This window comes from Oryctolagus cuniculus, chromosome 8, assembly GCF_964237555.1.
Source record: "Oryctolagus cuniculus chromosome 8, mOryCun1.1, whole genome shotgun sequence".
Taxonomy (NCBI): domain Eukaryota; kingdom Metazoa; phylum Chordata; class Mammalia; order Lagomorpha; family Leporidae; genus Oryctolagus; species Oryctolagus cuniculus.
This window is the reverse complement of record NC_091439.1, coordinates 94,654,097-94,677,290: the sequence shown is the minus strand read 5'-3', so window position 1 is coordinate 94,677,290 and position 23,194 is coordinate 94,654,097. Positions and strand designations below refer to the sequence as shown.

The following is a 23,194-nucleotide window of genomic DNA, read 5'->3' as shown; positions in this document are numbered from 1 at the left end:
ACTGCTTTATCATGAAGATTATGACAGCATAGGGAACCCAATTAGCAGGAGGAAACTCAGGACTTATGTAGTGACAGAAGGCTAAGCCACCACCTGTGCTGCCAGCAACCCATATGAGCACCAGGTCCAGCCCTAGCTACTCCACTGCCAATCCAGCTCCCTGCTAATGCACCTGGGCAAGCAGAAAATGGCCCAAGTACCTGGGCCCCTGCCACCTTTGTGGGAGACCTGGATGGAATTCCAGGTTCGTTGGCTTCAGACTGGCCCAGTGCTGGATGTTGTAGCCATTTGGAAAGTGAACCAGTGGATGGAGGCTCTCTCTTTCTGTAACTCTCCCTTTCAAATAAATAATAAAAAAAATTTTTTTAATTAAAAAAAAAAGGAAATTCACCATCACCACTTCCTTCAATAGCAAATGGTGCACAACTCAGTGATAACCAAAATTTAAGAGACAGAAATGTGTCTGCTGACTGCAAAGAAACAAAAGGCTGCTTTTATTCCATTATGTGTTTCCTTCTCCCAGGGAGGACATCTGCCTTATCTGCATGTCACTGACTGCCTCGCCTGTTAGGAAAAACTAAAGGCAGTACTCCAGCTCCTAGGAGGGCTCCCAAGAAAGGCCACCTTCCCGCTTAGCCTTCACACAGCATTCCAATGCTTTTTGTCTCATTCTTTTCCCAGATTTGCAAATGCAACTCATTAGCTTAAAATGACTACAAACAAATTAATTCCTTAACCACCTTAATCCCAGTAGCCCCTTCAGATGTTTTCTAAAGCAAATTAGATACCAACTGTGAAGAGAAAGGGGGAAAAAATGGCACTTTCACAGGGTACAACCAGACACCAGTTCTCCTACCTTGGTGCACTCAACCAGCTATCAAAACCTGTTTCCATCTGAGTATTATGGCTGAAAATGTCAAGCTAGTTGACTATGTCATGTTCCTATAGGACAATTTGAAAAAAACACACAACAACTTAAAAGGAATCACTTTTTCTTGTATTAATATAGCAGGACTGATAGAAAGAAAATATATTCAGTTGACTCGCACACTCCAATAATAAATACTCTTGGGTAATCTTCATTTATTGGCTACTTACAGTACAGTGATTCTGTCTCTCAGCTGGTAGCTAAAGGTGGTTACGCATCACATCAGAGAAGACACAGTCTGTCTTCTGCCTTCCAGAGGTCACCTTTCAGCAATCTGGGCACACTTAATTTTAAGAACAAGAAACACATCTCCTGGTGGCGGTCGTCACCTTGAGACAGGAACAAGGCAAAGAATGTATACAGGACTTGGATTCTCCTATGCAGGTTCACATAAAGTCAGTTTATTAATGACTACATTTTGAAGCCAGCCAGTTTGTCCGATATTTAAATAACAAGCTGTTTAATATTAAAGCAGAAAGGTACTGCCACAACGTGACAGAAGTACAGCTTTAACCAAAAACCCCCTCACACACAATGATACATTAAATGCTATTTTTATTTAAGCAAGGCACCCCTACTTGTTCTAAAACATGGGATGTGCTACCCCATTGAAAAAGCAAATGAGAACTTAAGATTTTTTTTCCTATCTAGAGCTGGTTTAAATTCAAGTGAGGCCATTAATGTCCTTACCAATCTGGACTGCTGACACGTTACTCCACAGTTCTGAGACTAACACACACACTCAAGGGTCACCCAAAACCAAAAAACTGGGGGGTGGGGGTGGTTCAGACAACTTTTAAGTTGAGACTAGAATCTCCCCTTAGGTAGACAGGCACCAACGTTAAATGCCTTTAGCACAAGGCTTTAGAAAGGCAAAACATTTCTAAAGACATAAAACTGTCAAAATGTATGATTTACACTAACCCGTGATTTTTATGCTTTATTTGCTGTCTTTTTAATTCCTACTCCTATCTAAGTCATCAAATACAGCTAAAATTAAAAGTATTCTGCCAGACCACACTGGTTCAAAGGTCTGAAACCTTCCTTGCTTTGGTGAGCATTTGGTTAAAATAAATCATTATTTTACTCCATGAGAAGTATTATATCAGAGTTCTCAATCCATAGGCAAAGAAACAAAACCTCATACAGATTATTTTAAATGGGAGAAAGATTTTAAAGAACTGTGCTAAATAAAAATATGCAGTCTTCATAATAGGTAATATCCTCTAGGAAAACAGTTTAAATCATATAAAGACCAGTTTTTAAAATCAAATCCTGAATAGTTTGAACAACAATTTTAATTTGTGGTTTGTTTCACAATCCCAAACTGAATTTTTCTTTCTCTTTCTAAATAGTCCATTATGAATTTTTTCTTAGAAGTAATTAATCCAAAAACCCCAAAATCTTTTCTCTAGCAGCTGCTGCTAATAAACTGGAACGTTATATCCCATGTCCAAGAAAGATGTGCAAATGAAATGCTTCTTGCTTCATCCTGAAAAGAAAACAAAAAACGTTGCACATTTACTCAAAATGAAATAGGATCACGTGTGTTCCCATCCCACACTATTTAAAATTCAAATTTATATTTTCTTTCTGATTTAGTGCAAGCCATGGGGTATCAATTAAGTTAAGGTGGAGACAATTAATTACATTTTAGTGTTTATATCCTGATATGAAGGTAGATTTTCAGATTTGAGTACAAAATATGTTTTATATAACAATTAGCTAAAATAAATATGGGACTCTATATCTAAAAACAGCCCATGACACCTATTGGTAACAGAACGTCCATGTGTTTTCATGCGAATCATTACAGGTGTCTTGAAGAATCCACCACTGTATTTAGAGAAATGACTGCAACACAATATCTTAAAATACTTAGTGGGAGAAAAAAGACAATGTATATTTTGTCAAAGAAAGGGACATCAAGATGTATTTAGCAAATTTGACTCAGGTAAGTTAACAATGTGGAGAATTTTTATAACACTAGTTAATAATAAAGGAAACAGGCCAGCGCTGCGGCTCACTAGGCTAATCCTCCGCCTAGCGGCACCGGCACACCAGGTTCTAGTCCCGGTCGGGGCGCCGGATTCTGTCCCAGTTGCCCCTCTTCCAGGCCAGCCCTCTGCTGTGGCCAGGGAGTGCAGTGGAGGATGGCCCAGGTGCTTGGGCCCTGCACCCCATGGGAGACCAGGAAAAGCACCTGGCTCCTGGCTCCTGCCATCGGATCAGCGCGGTGCGCCGGCCGCAGTGCGCCAGCCACGGCGGCCATTGGAGGGTGAACCAACGGCAAAAGGAAGACCTTTCTCTCTGTCTCTCTCTCTCTCACTGTCCACTCTGCCTGTCAAAAAAAAAAATAATAATAATAATAATAAAGGAAACAGTGGCTCATTAACTGTGTAAGTATTGATGACACACCCAAGTTTCTCATGTATTGCTTTAAACATCTTAAAAATATCTTACAACTGAGGAAAAATGTTTAAATTTTGGTGGGAAGAAAAGCCAATGCAAGATACATTTTCAGTGTGCTATGATTTATAGCTACTAAAGGTAGCTATATATATATTTTTTTAAAAGATTTTATTTATTTTATCTGAGAGGCAGAGTTACAGACAGTGAGAGGGAGAGACAGAGAGAAAGGTCTTCCTTCCACTGGTTCACTTCACAGTTGGCTGCAACGGCCAGAACTGTGCCGATCCAAAGCCAGGAACCAGGAGCTTCTTCCTGGTCTCCCATGCAGGTGCAGGGGCCCAAGGGCTTGGGCCATCTTCTACTGCTTTCCCAGGCCACAGCAGAAAGCTGGATTGGAAGTGGAGCAGCCGGGACTAGAACTGGCGCCCACATGGGATGCCGGTGCCACAGGTGGAAGATTAGCCTGGAGCCAGCAAATCAGTCCACATGGGTGGCAGGTACCCCATTTACTTGAACTATTGTATACTGCCTCCTGGGGTGCTCGTTAGCAGAAAGCTGCAATCAGAAGTGGAGCTGGGGCTCAAACCCAGACACTCCACTACAGGATGCAGGTATCTCAAGCAGCACCTTTTTTTTTTCCCCCAAGAAGAGGGGGAGGGGGAGGAATGGAGAAGAGGGGAGAGAGGAAGTTAGGAGAGAGGGAGTGAGAGGGAGAAGGGAGAGGGAAGTAGGGGGAGGGAGAGGGAGAGCTCAAGCAGCATCTTAAATGCTGTGCCAAATGCCTATTCCTTTAAAACTATTTTTCAGCACATAGCATGAACAATGTTGGGAAATTATAAAAAAAAAAGATTCCATATTGGGATAATGCTCAAACTCATTCTACAGGGGTAGGCATTTGGGACAGCAGTGAAGATGCTGCTTGAGGGGCCAGCACTGTGGCACAGCAGATAAAGCTACCGCCTGCAACATCACATCCCATAGGGGCGCCAGTTCGAGTCCTGGTTGCTCCACTTCCAATCAGCTCCCTGCTAATGGTCTGGGAAAGCAGTGAAAGATGGCCCAAGTGCTTGGTCCCCTGCTCCCACGTGGGAGACCCAGAATAAGCACCTGCTCCTGGCTTCACCCTGGCCCAGCCTCAGCTGTTGCAGCCATCTGGGGAGTGAACCAGTGGATGGAAGATCTTTTCCTCTCTCTGTACTTTCAAATAAATGAATAAACCTTAAAAAAAGGGGGGGGCGGGGCTGCTGCTTGGAATGGCAGACGTGCTTGGGTTTGAGTCTTTTAACTACAGCTTCTTGCTAATGTGCACTATGAGAATGAAGCAGGTGGTGGCTCAAGTAGTTGGCACCTTGCCAATCGCATGCAAGGTGTGGATGGAGTTCTAGGCTCCTGGTGTAAGCCTGGTCCAGCTCTGGCTGTTACAGGCATTAGAGGTGTTAGATTTCTCTCTCTCTACTTTCCAAATAAATGAAAATAAATTAAAAAATTTAAAGAGAAAGCAAAGCCATTATACAATCAAAATGAACTGTATTTCTCAGGAGAGTTTCATTCTTTATATTGATACTTCAATTACTGTCATGATTAGTCTGATCTTTATTAAAAAGAATTGTTCCCACCATATTACAAATTAGTAAGCTGATAATTATTAGCAATTGAAAATATTTCTACCTCTTAAATTTACCTTATTAGATGGAGTCCCTGGAAGTCTTATTTTCCTTTTGGACATGAATTTAGGAACAGTTCAATATACCTATGATCTGAGGATAATTAAAAAGCAAAAAAAGATTAGCTTTAAAAAGTTGAAAAGGCAGAAAAACACTGGAGCCAATTTTCTTTCTGCCCTTTCCTTTCCATAACTGAAAACAAAAACTAAATTAAAAAAAAACAAACAAACAAACAAACAAAAAAAACAGACAATAACAAAAAAAACTCCTACCTAAATCTGCATAGAAATATGCAGGCTAACTATCAGACAAGTGCTTTTCATTATAATGCTCACATAGCATTTTATCCTGTACGTTTGAGTAGTACTAAAACAGCACATTTTCCCAAGGCAAGCTTCTGAGCCAATTCCCAGACAGAGGGAGGCACTCGTAAGCACAGACGGGAGCCGGCAGTACTCACGGACGTGGGACCGGTCCTTGAGCATGGCGGCAACGGCGTCCTCGTGGGTCTCGAAGTGCACGTCAGCCTCCCCGGTGGCCTTCCCGCTGGAGCTGTACTCCATGGTGATCCTCACAGGCTTCAGTGGAGCAAAGAACTGAACAAAGGCAGCAGAGTGACGTCAGCTCCTCTGCCCTTTCCTTTGATCCGTACACCTGAGAAATGTGTCTTCTGGCTGTCTCTTCTTAAACACTAAAGCGGTTCAACATCTACCGTATTTTTCACACAACTCAAGCTTACATCTCAAGCATCTGCTCTCAAAGAGCTGAGCACTGGGAATACAATCGGTGCACGAATGCCTCTCAAACTTTTTTAAACCAACAAGGACCACTTTTTCCTCCCATACACATTCTTCCCTGTGTTTAAAAAATGCCCATTAAATATATTCTTAATAATTCACTGTTGGGACCAGTGCTGTGGCACAGAGGGGAAAGCCACTGCCTGCAGCACCAGCATCCCATACGAGTGCCAATTTGAGTCCTGGCTGCTCCACTTCAATCAGATATGTACCTAATAACTACATTCTTATCAGTACTATACAAACAGTGCTACCACATTTGAGTGGTTCTGATTCCAAACCAAAGCAACAGAATATAATGCTTTAATGAGAACGTGCAACTTGAGTTACGATATGATTCCTGGGGCTGGCACTGTGGTATAGCAGATTAAGCCACCACCTGCAATACCAGCATCCCATATGGGCACCGGTTTGTGTCCCGGCTGCTCTGTTTCCCATCCAGCTCCCTGCTAACAGCCTGGGAGAACAGCAGATGGCCCAAGCACTTGGGCCCCTGCTACCAACACAGGAGACCTGGAAGAAGCTCCTGACTCCTGGCCACTGCAGTCATCTGGGAAGTGATGATCTCTCTCTCTCTCTCTCTCTCTGTCACTCTTTCAAATAAATAAATAAATCTTAAAAAAAAAAAAAAAAAAAAAAGACATGATTCCTATTGGGCTTTGTGAAGTAGAAAACAAAGGCCCCACTATTAACTGAAGACTAATAGATTTGGATCTAACATATGTGCTCAAGCTCATAAAGTCAAGGGCTTTGTTATTTTATCTTTTTTATTTTTTAAAATGCCTTTTCTCAAAAATTAGGGAGCCTTGATGCAAGAAAGCTACAGGGTATCTAATGAAAACTCTAAGCATTTTTGTCTAGTAATAACTGCTTTGTGAGCAACTGCCCGTGAATCTGAATTTCCTAATCTAAAACATGAATAGGGCAATGAGTGTTTAATCTAGCAGTTGTGATGTCAATTGGGACGCCTGCACCCCACACCGGACTGCCTAGATTTAATTCCTGGCTTCAGCTCCAGATTCCGATTCCAGCTTCCTGCTAATATGGAACCTAGACAGCTGCTGTGATGACTTGAGTGGCTGGGTTCCTGCCAGCCACGTGAGAGACTTGGATTGAGTTCCTAGCGTCTAGCTTCAGGCCCCCAGGTTGCAGGCATTTGGGGAATGAACAAATAAATGCATGAGAGAGCTCGCTCTCTGTCCCTCTTTCTCTTTCAAATCAATAGATTAACTAATTTTGGAAAAGAAAAAAAAAAAACAGTTGAACTAATTTATTCTAAACCAAACTTTCCTACTTTGAAGACTACACCCACATATTACTGTATCCATAAACTCTTCTGATCCTTTTCTGACTTTAAATACAGTAAGAAGCCACACTTTCAACAGAGAAAACAAAGCAAGCTTCTGCAAACATGGAGATGTCACCTTACTGTTCAAAGATACTCTAGAAATGGTGTATTCTTCTCTCTCCCCCAGATTAATACAAGTTCAAGGCTGGAACCTTTGTTCAAACTATTGAGATTGGGTATCTTACTGCCACACACGTTTATAATGTCTTGGGCATTGGCTTGGAAAGGCAGTCCTCTCATGTGGACAAAATGCAGTGACGGAGTAGTTCCCAGATCCACAGCCTCCGGAAGCTTTTCTGACATCTCCTTAGGCAACTCTGAGAAGCAGAACAAGAAGTGCTGTCATGAACACAGAAGCTTCAAGGGTTATTGACAGATTATAATTAAGTAGGACTTTCACGTCAGAAATCCACAGTTCCTCTTGAACTGGCAAAGAAGTGTCTGAAAACCCAAAATGACCCAAAATTTCGGCTCCTCAGCAAACATCACCTGAACACCCAATAAGCATTTAGTACCTCCAACCATTACCAGACTAAGAACTTATCTTTCTATAAATAGCAGAGCAAAAATAAAATGACTATGAGTTATACTATAAAAGCAGGAGAAACTTTTTGGGATATAGTAACTATAAAAACAGAAATAAGCAAAAAAAAGATAATCCCTAGGCATCAGGAAAAAAGTATTTTTGTTTTGTTTTGTTTTTGTTTTTGACAGGCAGAGTGGACAGTGAGAGAGAGAGACAGAGAGAAAGGTCTTCCTTTTCCCGTTGGTTCACCCTCCAATGGCCGCCACGGCCAGCGCGCCGCAGCCGGCAGCCGGCGCACCGCGCTGATCCGATGGCAGGAGCCAGGAGCCAGGTGCTTCTCCTGGTCTCCCATGGGGTGCAGAGCCCAAGCACCTGGGCCATCCTCCACTGCACTCCCTGGCCACAGCAGAGAGCTGGCCTGGAAGAGGGGCAACCGAGACAGAATCCGGCGCCCCAACCGGGACTAGAACCTGGTGTGCCGGCGCCGCAAGGTGTAGGATTAGCCTATTGAGCCACGGCACCGGCCAGGTAAAAAAGTATTTATCAAGCCTTCAAGATTTCAAAAGTTACTTTAGAGTTAGGAATCAAAGAAGCAGTAAAATCCAGAAACAAATAAAAATCCTTACTTCAGTCAGTATTCCTGCTCTCTTCCCAAATACTTCCTCCACCTTAGTTTAGATGTTGTCATTTTACTCCATCTATTCCTTTTTATCACTGAGCTTTTGATATATAGCCTACAAAAATTAAGGTAAAAATCTAACTAAACAGGAGCCAGCATTGTAGCACTGTGAATTAAGTTGCTGCCTACAATGCCAGCATTCCATATCTGAGTCCAGGCTTGAGTCTGGGCTATTTAGCTTCCAATACAGCTCCATGACAACATGCCTAGGAAGACAGCAAAAGATGACCCAAGTGCTTGGGCCCCCATCACCCACACAGGAAACCCAGACAGAGCTCCAGGTTACTGGCTTCAGCCTGGACCAGCCCAGACACTGAGGTCCTTTGGGGAGTAAACCAGCAATGTTAGAGCATTAGCCATCTTTCTCTCTGTGTCATTCTGCCTTTCAAATAAATAAAACAAACCCTTTATTAAAAAAAAAAAAAAAAAGACTAACAGTTAAGAGCCTCTGCATGTGTTCAAAGAAATCACTACACTCAAAGACCTATTAAAATCTGTAACTCAGGCCGGCACCGCAGCTCATTAGGCTAATCCTCCGCCTTGCGGCACCGGCACCCCGGGTTCTAGTCCCGGTCGGGGTGCCAGATTCTGTCCCGGTTGCCCCTCTTCCAGGCCAGCTCTCTGCTCTGACCCGGGAGTGCAGTGGAGGATGGCCCAAATCCTTGGGCCCTGCACCCACATGGGAGACCAGAAGCACCTGGCTCCTGCCTTCGGGTCAGCGCAGTGCGCCGGCCACGGCGGCCATTGGAGGGTGAACCAACGGCAAAGGAAGACCTTTCTCTCTGTCTCTCTCTCTCACTGTCCACTCTGCCTGTCAAAAAAAAAATCTGTAACTCAATTCCCTTGTCCTAGTCTCAGAATTTCACACAACATGGTCATAAAGAAAATAGTTTTTAACAATAACCACAACAAACAAGATTAAGCCCAGGAAGTTGCAAGGAGACCTTACCTATTTCCTTCTCACTTTCAAATGCTGTTATGGGGCGAATATCCTCGTTTACTTCATGTTCTTCAAAGACCACTTCGGGCTCAGTTATGTATTTAGCAGTAGGAGAAGACGCCATTTTCTTTCCCTTATGAGAGCCAACGTGTGTTCGAACTTCATTCCTTCTGCTTGGAAATATCTCTATATACCTGTCAAAGCAAACATGAACAGCCATGAGTAACACAAAGTAACTTTATATTGAAGATATTTAAAATAAACATATATATATATAATATTTCCAACAGCTTAAGAAACACAGGTTCCCAAAGATAGGGAGGAAAGTAAGAATAGTTATAGACATTAAGTCCATGAGAGTAGGTCATTGTTGAAGTTTCCTTCAAATGCACTCTTCTAAAGATTTACTTATGGCCGGCACCGTGGCTCAGTAGGCTAATCCTCCGCCTTGCGGCACTGGCACAACAGGTTCTAGTCCCGGTCGGGGCACCGGATTCTGTCCCGGTTGCCCCTCTTCCAGGCCAGCTCTCTGCTGTGGCCCGGGAAGACAGTGGAGGATGGCCCAAGTGCTTGGGCCCTGCACCCCATGGGAGACCAGGAGAAGCACGTGGCTCCTGCCTTCTGATCAGCGCGGTGCGCCGGCTGCAGCGCACCGGCTGCAGTGGCCATTGGAGGGTGAACCAACGGGAAAAGGAAGACCTTTCTCTCTGTCTCTCTCTCTCACTGTCCACTCTGCCTGTCCAAAAAAAAAAAAAAAAAAAAAACCATCTCACCCTAAAGATTTACTTATTTTATTTTTTGAAAGGCAGAGTTACAGAGGTAGAGGTAGAGAGAGTGAGTGAGAGAGGTCTTCCATCCAATGGTTCACTCCCCAGATGGCGCAATGGCCGGAGCTGCGCCCATCCAAAGCTAGGGGCCAGGAGCTTCTTTCAGGTCTCCCACACGGATGCAGGAGCCCAAGCACTTGGGCCCATCTTCTACTGCTTTCTCAGGCCATAGCAGAGAGCTGGATAGGAAGTGGAGCAGCCGGGACTTGAACTGGGACCCATATGGGATGCTGGCACTGCAAGCAGTGGCTTTACCCACTACGCCAAAGCACCAGCCCCTCAAATGCATTTTAACAGTATTTTTTTAATTGTTTTCCTTCATATGAACAACTATGCTAAGGCTAATTGTGTGCATAGGACAGCATCTGGCAAGAAGGGTGTCCATACACACACACCTTACCAATCTCCAGGAGCCTTGCAATTTCATCTTGCCAAAACTGGTCCTATCTTGTAAGACACAAAGTCATAGTGTGAGAAGAGCTAACTCCCCCCAAAGCTTCAGTATGAAGCTAGAGTAGTCAAGAATTGTCAATTCTGATTGGCTACCATGGCGACAGTGGGACTATTAAATCCAAGCATCTGGTTTTTTCTCAACACTGCTTTTCCTAACTCAGTTCTTAAAAGTAAATTGTAAAAATCATTTATATTGGGGCCAGCACTGTGGTATAGTAGGTTAAGCCTCCACCTAAGGCAGTGGCATCCCATATGGGCACCACTTCATGTCCTGGCTACTCTTCCAATCCAGCTCTCTGCTGTGGCCTGGGAAAGCAGTAGAAGATGGCCCAAGTGCTTGGGCCCCTGCACCCGTGTGGGAGACCTGAAAGAAACTCCTGGCTCCTATCTTCACATGGGCCCAGCTCTTGGCCACTGCAGCCATCTGGGGAGTGAACCAGCAGATGGAAGACTCCCTCTGTCTGTTAACTCTGCCTCTCAAATAAATAAATAAATAAAATCTTTAAAAAAATTGTATTTACAGAACTTATATAAAGATTAAATGAGCACTACTTTTTTGTGTGACCAAACAAGTTTTAATCGACATGAACTCCACTGCCAAAGAGAACAAATTATTTTTAATTATATCGTCCAAGAGAAAGAGAAACAGTGTGTACAGAAGTCCAGGAACGAAAGGATCTTTGAGGGGAGAAAAAGGCAAAAAATGCACTATCCAAGATGAAGTAAAAGGGATCGGGAACCACTGAACACTATCCAGGGCCCAGGAGTAGAGGGAACAGAGGCTGTACGTATTTGCATTGTAAATAATGTACAACATATGAACTTAAAAATCTATAATTAGGGGCCAATGCCTGTGACACACTGTGGTAAAGCCACAGCCTACAGCAGTAGCATCACATGTGGGCACCAGTTCAAGTCCTGGCTGCTCCACTATCAATTTAGCTTCCTGCTAATTCACCTGGGAAAGCAGAGGATGGCCCAAATACTTGGGCTCCTGCACCCACGTGGGATACCTGTAAGAAGCTCCTGGCTTCCGCCTGGCCCAGCCCTGGCCATTGCAGCCATTTGAGTGAACCAGTGGATGGAAGCGCTCTCTCTCTATATAACTCTGCCTTTCCAATAAATAAATAAATCTTTACAAAAGAAATCTATAATTAAAACCTAGTGAATTGGGGCCGGCGCTGTGGCGCAGTGGGTTAATGCCCTGGCCTGAAGTGCCAGCATCCCATATGGGCGCCAGTTCAGGACCCGGCTGTTTCACTTCCGATCCAGTTCTCTGCTATGGCCTGGGATAGCAGTAGAAGATGGCCCAGGTCTTTGGGCCCCTGCACCCATGTGGGAGACCTGGAAGAAGCTCCTGGCTCCTGGCTTCGGATTGGTGCAGCTCCAGCCGTTACAGCCAGTTGGGGAGTGATCTAGAGGATGGAAGACCTCTTTCTCTCTCTGCCTCTCCTCTGTCTGTGAAACTCTGACTTTCAAATAAAAATAAGTAAATCTTAAAAAAAAAAAAAAAACAAAAAAAAAAAACTAGTGAATTCATCTGGTAAAAACCATTCACACAGCACAATGTAGGCAAATATGTTTAAAATATTTTAATAAGTATATTCAAAATATGCAGACAGGGAATGTGAGAAGGGAATTATTTAACAGTGTAAAATTATTATGCATAAATTTAAAGACATCTAATTCCTAATTTTAAATTCCTATTTAAATATTGCTTCAAATACATTTTAAAGGTCAAGAGATATGCATTAAACTGAGTTGCAGGTTCTGAATTCTGTTTGAAAACACATCAGCAAACAGAAAACCATTCCAAATGAAAAATGATTGGTGCACTACTTCTCAAAAGAAGACCTTTGAGGGGCTGGCACTGTGGCATAGCAGGTAAAGCTACTGCCTGCAGTGCTGGCAAGCTACATGGGCACCGGTTCCAGTACCGACTGCTCCACTTCTGATCCAGCTCTCTGCTGTGGCCTGGGAAAGCAGCAGAAGATGGCCGAAGTCCTTGGTCCCCTGCACCTGTGTGGGAGACCTGGAAGAAGCTCATGGCACCAGCCCCTTTAAGTCTGTCTTTCAAATAAATAAAAATAAAATGTAAAGAATGACTTATGAATTTTTTAACTTCAAAAGAGCTAAGTAAAAGGCCAGAAAGCATCAAAACAATGATTAAAATTTGACATTTTTTATTATACCTCAAACTAAAGTTGAAACTCAAACCACCTCAATCAATATGTGCATCCTGACTGATGTGACATGAACATGAGACATAGCACAAGACAGCTGACCCAGTTTCTTCAAAAGTCAATTGCAAGTTGAGAATAAATAAAGGAGGAGATTTACTCTAGTTTATAGGAGAATCAGGAACAATAATCAAATGCAATGTGTAAACTCTAAATTCTAAACAAACTGCAAAAAATACTTTTGGTACATGTGGGAAAGCATTGTTACAGACTCTTATTAAGTAACTGCTGATTTTTCAGATGTGGTAATATAGTAATTATGTCAGAAAATGTAATTTTAATATGTATACTGGGGACCGGCCCAGTATACCCAGGCATAGTGGGTAAAGCCGCTGCCTGCATGCCGGTATCCCATATGGGCACTGGTTCTTCAAGTCCTGGCTGCTCCACTTCCTATCTAGCTCTCTGCTATGGCCTGAGAAAGCAGCAGCAGATGGCCCAAGTCCTTGGGCCCCTGCACCCCCGTGGGAGACCCAGAAAAAGTTCCTATCTCCTGGCTTCAGATCGGAACAGCTCTGGCCATTGCGGCCAACTGGGGAGTGAACCAGCGGATAGAAGACCTCTCTCTGCTTCTCCTTCTCTCTCTGTGTAACTCTGACTTTCAAATAAATAAATAAATCTTTAAAAAAATGCATACATAGAAAAATGAAACAAATATAACAGATGTTAATAATTTGTTACTATAAGTGACAGACATTTAATGGCTTATCATCCTCTTCTCACTACTCTTCTGCATTTGGGTAATTTTACAGTCATATTATAGTCCATGTATCAAACTGACCTGATGTGCAAAACTTCTGCCATCGAAAAACATTATCTACTCACCGGTTACCAATTTCTTCCCTGTGTTTCAACAGTGCTTGGTTGGCCATCTCGGGTTCTTCAAACTGCACATAGGCCTCTCCTGTTTTTCTCCTCCCTCTGTAGTCCATCACAAAAGTAATGTCCACTATATTCAGACCTAGGACCCCAAAATTATTGCAAATTAGTGCTGCTAACAGGAACTTTTTGTATCCTTAGAACACAATTACTAATACAATCTATATGCTGTTCTGCCAGTCCCAAAGCATGAATATTATGCAGCCAAAAGTGACTAACACATTTTAATATCTGTATTTCCAAAATGTCTAGGGTCCAAGCAGCACCTCTAAAACACACACTGTCCACCCTTCACTTTTTGAGGTCATGCATTGCCTAACGACTCCATCAACAACACAGCATACACACAACAGTGGTCCCGTAGGATTATGCTGCCTAGTGACTCTGCAGCCTTGTTATTTGGTGTAAACACACTACTCTATGATGTTCATACAACCAAGAAGGCACCCAACCACACCTTTCTCAGAATGTATCCCACCATTAAGCAATGCATCACTCTAGGGGGTACTTCAAAAAGTTCACTAAAGAGTGAATTAAAATTTGTTGATTTTGATGCAAAAACCTTTTGAAATCCATATAAAAAAATTTTTTAAATTCATGAGAAATGCATTATTGTGAAAAAACTATGCATGGGTTTCATTTTTTTTTGCAGCAATATAGGCTTATCTATTTCCATTTTTCCATGAACCTTTTGAAGTACCTTAAATAGAGATCTAGGCTAACATTATTACAACTAATTGTGGTGCATATTTTACAGCTAGGAATTAGATAATGCTTTAAAATCATACAAGTTGTTACTGCTTCAAATATGGCCACTATTACAAGACAATATTTTCTTCAATAGTGAAATTACTTCAAAATTTAACAATCCCTAAAAACCTGCCTGACAGAATAAAATACAGAAGGAGATAATGGAGGGAAACGGGGGGAAATGATACCCAAACACGATATAAATTAAAAGCACCTGCAAAGAAGTCTACAATGTCTTTCTCATTGCAGCTATAAGGAAGTCCTCGCAAACGAACCACGCCATCATTTACCACAGGTGAAGATTTGACCTGCAGGCTCTTCATTAAGGCATCCACATCTTCATTGTTTATCTCATATACTGCAAACAAAAGCACAAATTGGATAAAAATGTTCATAGTACAAAGGAAGAGGCCAGCCATTTTTTTTTTTAAATCAAATATTACCACTTGGTGAATCATCCAAGAATTCAAAAAACTGTTTTCAGCTTTATTACTTCTCATGGGAAAATGATTGACATTTATTGAATATATAATCATGCGTCAGGTATAACTCATTTAATCCTCTCGACTCTTTAAACAATTTTTACTTTGGGGCCAACACCATGGCGCAGTAGGCTAAGCCTCCACCTTCATCCCATATGGGAGCCAATTCATGTCCAGGCTTCTCCTCTTCAGATCCAAGCTCTCTGCTTAAGCCTGGGAAAGCAGTGGAAGATGGCCCAAGTGCTTGGACCCCTGCACCTACAAGGGAGACTCGGAAGAAGCTCTTGGCGCCCAGCTTCAGATCAACTCAGCTCTGGCTGTTTCGGCCATTTGGGGAGTGAACCAGTGGATGGATGACTTTTCTCTCCATCTCTCCCTCTCTCTGTCTGTAACTCTACCTCTCAAATAAACAAAATCTTTTTAAAAAATTACTTATTCATTTTCACTTTATTTTAAAGGCAGAGAACAAGTGAGGGAGAGAGAGATTACTCATCTGCTGATTCACTCTGCCAGTGCCTGCAACAGCCAGGCTTGGCCGGGCCAGCAAAGTCAGGAGCCTAGAATTGAATCCAGGTCTCCCACATGGGTGGCAGGGACCCAAGTACTTGAGCTATCACCTGCTGCCGCTCAAGGGTGTGCATCAGCAGGAAGCTGTACCAGAAGCAGCGGAGCAGGAACTTACACTCAGGCACTCTAATAGGGATGCAGGTGCTCTAAGCAATGTGTCAACTGCAGTGTCAAACGCCCACCACTAACCCAGTCCATTTTTAACACAAACTTGGTCAACATCTTCATTTTATAGATAAGAGACTGAGATTATCACTTTGCTTCACTTTCACAGGCTATAAAATAACACATTCAAAACATCTAACTACTTCACTGTTGTCAGGGAGCATAGGACAACGTCCCTGAGAAGCGTACAACCTAAAGCAAGAATCTTCAGAAGCCAGCAGCTCGCTTCACATACCTTCCACGTACCGCTGACCCATGTACATGCGGTGCTTCTCTAAGGCCTTCTGCACATCTTGCTCTGACTCCATTTCAATTAAGGCATCACCCCTTCGCTTCCCATCTCTGTTTAAGAGGAAGTGTATTCCATTCTCGCCATTGCGGATTCTGCAGTCTAAAAATATAGAAATCAAATCAATTAAAAGCAAAATTTCAGTTCAATTACCCAAGTGGCTGGAATGCAATTTTCCAGAATCAGAGCAGAAACCACATTTTTTATGCCTGTCAGATCCCTTATACAACTCCCCTCTCTGAAGCCACCCAAATGTTAATCGGGTGGTAATCTCTATATAAGGTTGCAAGCAGCCAGGATAAGTAAGCCCTGACACACAGGCTCAGGATCTCCCGGCCGGCAAACCGCAAGTCGACACACAGGCTCAGGATCTCCCGGCCGGCAAACGGCAAGTCAGGCTAGGCCCAACTCAAAATGCAGGATGTCCACTCTGGTGTTCCTATGTCAGTTTCAAATCACTTACAGGCATTAATATGTGGTTGGGTTGATGCATAAGGGTCTTAAAATCACATCCACAGGCCTCTAAAAACATCTATAAGAATATTTTTGCTACCATAATTTTACTTTTCACACTTCTAATAATGAAGGAAAGACTTCCCCATACTGCACACCTCTTACAGTGGGAGTAAGGCAAAGATGTAAGTGGCAAGCAGCTTCATAAATTGCTTGACCTACATAATCCTGGGCACATGATGGCAGTTAATACATCACACTCTGCCACAACATTTTATGGTGGCACCTTCTAAAAGCCTCTGAACAGAAAAATTAAGAGAGTCAGATGTAGAAACTCAATACACAAACCACAGATTATAGAATCTCCCAAATATGTTACTAAACGACGTCTATCACTTGATACCAAGTGACCTTGTATTCTAAATGGATGGTCTACATAAAGAGCTACTCTTAATCCACTATTTACATGAACAGGTTTGCTTTTTGATATGTTTATATTAAAACTTCAGAGAAAACTGGTTTCATACAACAGTGTTAACATGAAATACTGTACCGCATTCAAAGTTAAAAAATCAAGCATATACAGGCCACAGATGGTACACACAGTGTCACTTGGCCTGACTACAGAAGAGCCAACATAAAACTCTTCCCAACCATCAGAGAAACTGTCTACAGCATACCTGACTTCAGCGCTTGCAGGACTACCTGTTACTCACACAAATTGACAGAACTGAAATGTACCTGAGAAAAAGCTAAGCACATCTTCCACAGTGCACGACCAGGGCAATCCTTGAGCTCGAATGAGAAAAACATCATCCACTTCCTCTCCTATCTTGGATGGGGCCAACTCATACTCAGGGAGCGGTGGAAGGTCTTCCAGGTAGGTAGTTTTGGACTCCTTTCAAGAGAAATGAAGATAGGTAAAAGTACTTCCTGGACAGCCCACCCAGAAAATGTTTATTTCTACAAACTACTGTGTTAGATGACAGTAATATTTCAGATGCAAAAAACTTCACAAAGTCAACATGTCCTGTTTGGGCTTCAAATGTACACCCTAAAGCAACAAGCAGGCATAGCCTTCTGCTTTGGCAGGCCATACATTTTAAAATGCATCAGCCCCAAATTATACCTAGTAATGTTTTAATTAAAGTAGCACAAGATGCATCCCTTCAACCTGACCAATATTTGAGTGCCCCTTATATACAATGCAAGGGAGACTCTCCTCTCAGGGACATTATCTCTTTTTTGTAAATATCTATTTATTTATTTGAAAGGTAGAGTTACAGAGAGGCAGGGAGAGAGAGAGAGAGAGAGAGAGAGAGAGAGGAGTCTTCCATCCAGGGATTCACTCCCCAGATGGCTGCAACAGCTGAAGCTGGGGCGAACTAAAGCCAGGAGCCAGGAGATTCTCTGGGTCTTCCATGTGGGTGCAGGGGCCCAAGGAGCTGAGCTGGATGAGAAATGGAGCAGCCAAGGACTCGAACTGGCATCCATATGGGATGCCAGCACTGCAGGCGGTACCCGCTAGCCACATCACAGGCCCCGAGATTATTATCTTGAATCAGACAAGCCTAGAAGATGTTTTAAGTGCTATACTTAAGATACAAAATATTAAAGAATTCAAAACAGAGCACTAACAGAAGAATCAAGAGGTGATACAGGGATATATAAAAGGGCATTACAGTTTGAGAGGTGGAGACAAGAAGCAATATGACCAAAGGCCCATTTGGAAAACAAACAGCAAACTACTCCCATTTGTCCCAACTGTAGAGGACACTCAGGAACCAAAGAAAATGAGCTGGCAAAAGGAATCTGGTAGGATACAGCAGCAGGCCTTGACCCCTGGGCCCAACGTGCGTCCTTTGCTGGGCAGGCAAAGGAAAGTTAATAAAAGACGTGGAGCAGTGGGTAAATCCAGGCCGCAGGACGCCCCGGAAAGATTAATCTGTCAGCTGGCACGCCAACAAGTGAACAAGAAGCCCACAGCAAGCAGCAGTGCGAGGCAACAGGAGCTGAAGATGCACCTAAAGAACTCCGTGTTCTAAGACTGAGCCACAACTGGGATTTAATAACGCGTCAGGTACTGTAACAGCAACGTGGGGCGACAAACCAGGTTTTCGGAGACACCTGCGTACCATCCATCCTTTCATGAAGATTGGGGTCTAATTTTAAGGGAGTCGAGGATAAATGGGAGCATGGTGTGTAACACACACAGTACTGGTATATGCTCAAGATTCTGTCGCTGTAGTCAATTTTACAGAAGAAAATACATCAATCGAGAGAGGCCTAGCGCACAAAGGCTCACTGGAGATGGGCTTTCTGTTTGTTTTAGAGCAACTTTCCCCCCATTTCGCCAGCGTTCCAAAAAGCACCGCAGCAGAAAAGTATTGGGCCAGGATTCAAATCAATTAGCTCAGCCCCTGGCAGACAGCAGCCATGCTGTTTCACCTCCCAGTTTCCATAAATCCAAGCAGCACAAACTGAATTCAGACAAACATCCGGGTCCAGGGAGTCCAAAAGTGTTCATGCCACTTCTCAGACGCCACAGAACAAGCAGAGGCGGACACTGCACACAGCAGGCGCCAAATACGTGCAATCAGAAAAAAAAAATTTAAAAAACGGTGGACTCACTCTGGAGACCCCAAATTGCGGCCTCGACCCTCGAGGCCCACTCCCCGCAGTCTCTCCTCCGCCCCCAGCACCGCACACTGTCCCAACTGCTCTCCCCGCGGGAGGCGCCCCGCAGTGCTAAAGGCCCTTGTGTCAAAGGAGTGGAGTTCCAGAGGTGACCTTCAGTGCACTGGGGCAGCCCGCCTCGGCCCGAGGAGGCGAGCGAGCAGGGCGCGCCGGGCTCCAGGCTCCATCCCTGCACGAACCCTGGCGGCGGCGGCTGCCCGCGCGGCGCCCAGGGACGCCCGGGCCTAGCGCTGCGGCTGCACGGCGGCAGCTCCCAGCCCCGCGCCGGGTCCGGCCTCCAACTTCACCACCGGCGGGTGGACGGCGACAGGGATGCGGGGAGCGCGTGTCAGCAGCCTCACGACACCTACCATGGGCCCGGCGGGACACGAGGCCTCAACATGCACCCCAGTCCCGCGTACACTGCCCAACCGACCAGAGACTCCAGGGGCGAACAAAACCAGGAGAAAATCGCAGGCCTGGAAGAGCGGCCCTTGTTCCCCGGGCCCAATAGGAGCAGGGAGCGGACCGGGGGGCGGGTGTGTGCGGCGCGTGCCGCGGGTCCCCGGGCGCGCGCGCGCGCCGCCGCCGCCGGGAATGGGGGGGGGGGGAGTCCCGCGCGCGGCCCCGCGCGGCGCCAACGTACCTGGCTGTAGCCCCGCGCCGGGCCCGCGGCCGCCGCCAGCGACTGCGGCAGCAGAGGGGCGCGCAGGGCCGGGTAGGAGGCGGCGGCCGCGGCTGCGGCGGAGGTGGCCGCGGGCGGAGGGCCCGCCAGCCTCCCGGCGGGCGCAGGCCCGATCTGGAGGCCGCGTGTCTGGGAGGCGGCGGCCGCGGCGGCCCCGAGCAGCAGCAGCAGGCGGCGGCGGCCCGAGACGCCGGAGGGGAAGGAGCCAGCGGCGGAGTAGAAGGGCAGGCAGGCGGCGCCGGTGCGCCGGCAACTGCTGCAGTTGCAGCCGCAGCCCCGGAGCAGCGCCCCGAGCACCCAGCGCGTCCCGGCCATGGACTCCGGCGGCGGCGCGGGGCCTGGAGGCGGCTGCCGCTGCAGCGCGAGCGGAGGGGAAGCGGACTCCAGGGCCGGGGAGGGGACGCCGGGCACATGCGCCGCCGGCACCGGGGGCAGCGGCGAGTCGCGAGGAGGCGGAGGAGAGCGCGCCGCTCCGCCCGGTCTCCGCCCTCGGGGCGGGGCCGCCCGCGGGTCGGGCGGGGCCGGGGCCGCGGCTGCGCCCGCCCGGCCGCACCTCAGCCTGGGGGGAAACTGAGGCCTCGCGGCGAGGAGGCGAGGCTGTCCCGGCTGTGAGGGGCCGCCGGAACGCGTGACGTGAGGAGCCGTGATCTCCCGGTGGTAAACAGACGGGCAGACGTCGGAGGAGGCTTGGTAACCCCAAGCTTGAGAGCACTTTGCTTCAAGATGCACTGTGTACTTAAGCTGATGGTAAACACAGAGAGCCTCCCCTGATGAGAGTGCATTCGCGAGCGGACACGCAGGGATTTGCACCAAATAAATGGTGACCGCTTGAGCATTTTTCTTCCTTGTGTTGCCAGGACCTGTCAAAGATAAGTGGGCTGAAGGGAGTTCTTAGAATCAAAAGGAAAAGCTAATTTTAAAAAAACTTTATTATGGAAAATATCGTAGAAATGTATAAATCACACGAGCTTCTAGAACGTGTGGATTATCAACAGTTTTCTTCTTTAAAAAAGGTGTATTTATGGGGTCGGTGCTGTGGCCCAGCGCGTTAAGGAGCGACCGCAAGCCCTGTCATTCCTCATAGGTGCCTGTTCCAGTCCCACCTGCTCCACTGCCTGCTGAACACGCCAGGGAAAGCAGCAGAAGATAGCCCAAGTGCCTGGGCCCCTGCACCCACGTGGGAGACCCAGAGGAAGCTCCTGGCTCCTGCCTCCCGCCTGACCTAGCTCAGGTTATGGCGATTTGAGAAGTGAACCAGCGGATGAAAGATCTCTCTCTCCTTCTCCTTCAGTAACTCTGACTTTCAAATAAATAAATCAGTCTTTAAAAAGGAAAAAGGATGAGTGTAACAAATAGTACAAAATCTTAAAAAAAAAATTTATTTATTTGAAAGGCAAAATGATACAGAGAGGGAGGGAGCTATCGTGCACTTCTTGGTTCACTACCCAAATGGCTGCAAACAGGGGCAGGCTGAAGCTGGGAGCCAGGAACTCCACCTTGGTCTCCCACATGGGTGCCAGGAGCCCAAGCCCTGTTCATACACTACCTTCCCAGGAGCATTAGCAGGGAGCTGGATTGGAAGCCAAACAGTAGGGGATTTGAACTTCTGATATGGAGCTCCAGTGTGGTAAGCAGCGGCTTAAACCACAGCACCACAAAGCTGGCCCATCAACATGTTTCAGTATTGTTTCTTTTTTTGTTGTTATTTTTTTTCTTTTTTTTATATTTTTTTTATCAGTATTGTTTCATCTACTCCTACTGTCACCACTATAACCTTATTTTCTTTGCTAAGATATATAAAAGCAAAGTGTGATCTTCCCAGTCATTCATCCTAAATTGACAAGGTCTGAAACAGAAAAACACCACACTGACAGGTTGCATTTTGTGGGTTTTTTAGATATTTTAGGTTATTGCACTTTGTTTACCTTGGACTACCTTTAGGTAAGGAAAACTCAGTACTTCTCAAGAAAACTTTTCTTCTCCCAACAAGCAAAGAACAGGAAAAGATGTGACGAGTTCAACTCTGTGAACCTAAGTATCAGCAAGGCAGGCATGCAGCAGAGTAGGAAGATGCCCCTTGGGATGCCTGCATCCCCGAACAGTCCCTGGGTTTCATCCCAGCTCCATTCCTGATTCCGGCCTCTTGCCAATGCACACACAGGAGAACAACAGGTGATGACTCAGGTATTTGGAACCTGACACCCCCATGAAAACCTGGATTGAGTCACTGGTTCCTGGCTTTGGCCTGGGCTGGCTCCAGCTGATGTGAGCATTTGGGGAATGAACCAACAGATGAAAGATCTGTCTCTGTTCTCCAAACCTTTCAAATAAAAATAAATTTAAAAGATTTATTATTATTTATTTGAAAGAATTAGAGACAGAAGAGAGCTTCCATCTGCTGGTTCACTCCTCAAATGGCTGCAATGGCCAGGGCTGGGCCAGGGAGTTTCTTCCGGGTCTCTACGTGGGTGCAGGGTCCCAAGAAGTTGAGCCATCTTTTGCTGCTTTTCCTAGACCAGTAACAGGGAGCTGGATGGGAAGTGGAACAGCTGGGACAGGAACCAGCGCTCACATATGGGATGCTGGTATTATAGGCAGCGACCTTACCAGCTCTGCCACAACACCAGCCCCAGTAAATGTTATTTTAAAATCAAGTAACTGTAAACACCACTTTTTAGTGCTAGTTATTTAACTTTTAATTATGGAAGTAAAACTGTTGGACAAGAACCTATATTGAAAGACTTAAAACTTTTACTTACTTATATTTGAAAGAGAGAGAAACAGATACAATTGATACAGAGAACCCAAATACCCAAAACACTGAGTACTAGGCCAGGCCGAAGCCAGGAGCCAGGAACTTCATCCAGTCTCCGCTTTGAGTGATGGGGGTGCAAGTACTTGAAGCACCATCTGCTGCCTCCAAGATCCGAAGCAAGGTCAGAAGTAGAGGCAGGGGAGCTGGCGCTGTGGCTTAGCGGATAAAGCTGCCCCCTGCAGTGCTGGCATCCCATATGGGTACCTATTCGCATCCCGAATGCTCCACTTCTGATCCAGCTCTCTGCTATGGCCTGGAAAAGCAGTAGAAGATGGCCCAAGTCCTTGGGCCCCTGCACCCGCATGGGAGACCCGGAAGAAGCTCCTGGCTTCAGATTGGCGCAGCTCTGACCATTGGCAGTCATCTGGAGAGTAAACCAGCCGATGGAAGACCCTTTCTCTCTCTCTCTCTCTCTCTCTCACTCTCTCTCTCTTTGCCGCTCTGTAACTCTGCCTTTCAAATAAATAAATAAATTAATCTTTAAAAAACAAACAAACAAAAAGAAGTAGAGGCAGGGGTGGATCCCAGGCACTTTGATAAGGGCTACAGATAACCTATGACCACAGTGCCCACCCTCCAAGCTGTGGCTTAACCATGTGAGAGGCATCAGCCCTCAGAG

At 45.5% G+C, this 23,194-nt stretch overlaps 1 protein-coding gene across 2 annotated transcripts; it reads right to left on the bottom strand.

Moving 5' to 3' along the window:
- Positions 1-975: 975 nt before the first annotated feature.
- On the bottom strand, positions 976-20,204 carry GRSF1 (G-rich RNA sequence binding factor 1). Of its 2 annotated transcripts, none has more exons than XM_051819728.2 (10): positions 19,722-20,204; positions 17,141-17,297; positions 15,893-16,048; positions 14,658-14,801; positions 13,640-13,775; positions 9,304-9,488; positions 7,345-7,466; positions 5,465-5,600; positions 5,022-5,097; positions 976-2,420 (listed from the first exon to the last, which is right to left on the bottom strand). In XM_051819728.2, the coding sequence occupies exons 1-9, from the start codon at positions 20,073-20,075 to the stop codon at positions 5,048-5,050; spliced, it is 1,440 nt and encodes a 479-aa protein (XP_051675688.2). In that variant the 5' UTR covers positions 20,076-20,204; the 3' UTR covers positions 976-2,420; positions 5,022-5,047. The 2 variants fall into 2 exon arrangements, with proteins under 2 accessions (XP_051675688.2, XP_051675689.2); XM_051819729.2 differs by lacking the exon at positions 19,722-20,204 and adding an exon at positions 19,447-19,650.
- Between the last annotated feature and the right edge of the window lie 2,990 nt (positions 20,205-23,194).

Coding starts and splice junctions, on each gene's coding strand:
- GRSF1 (XM_051819728.2), bottom strand. CDS start 20,075: ATGGCCGGGACGCGCTGGGTGCTCGGGGCGCTGCTCCGGGGCTGCGGC. Junction 14,802..15,892: donor GGGTCAGCGGTACGTGGAAG/GTATGTGAAGCG, acceptor TTTTGTTTGCAG/TATATGAGATAAACAATGAA. Junction 5,601..7,344: donor ATGCCCAAGACATTATAAAC/GTGTGTGGCAGT, acceptor GCCTTTGTTCAG/TTCTTTGCTCCACTGAAGCC.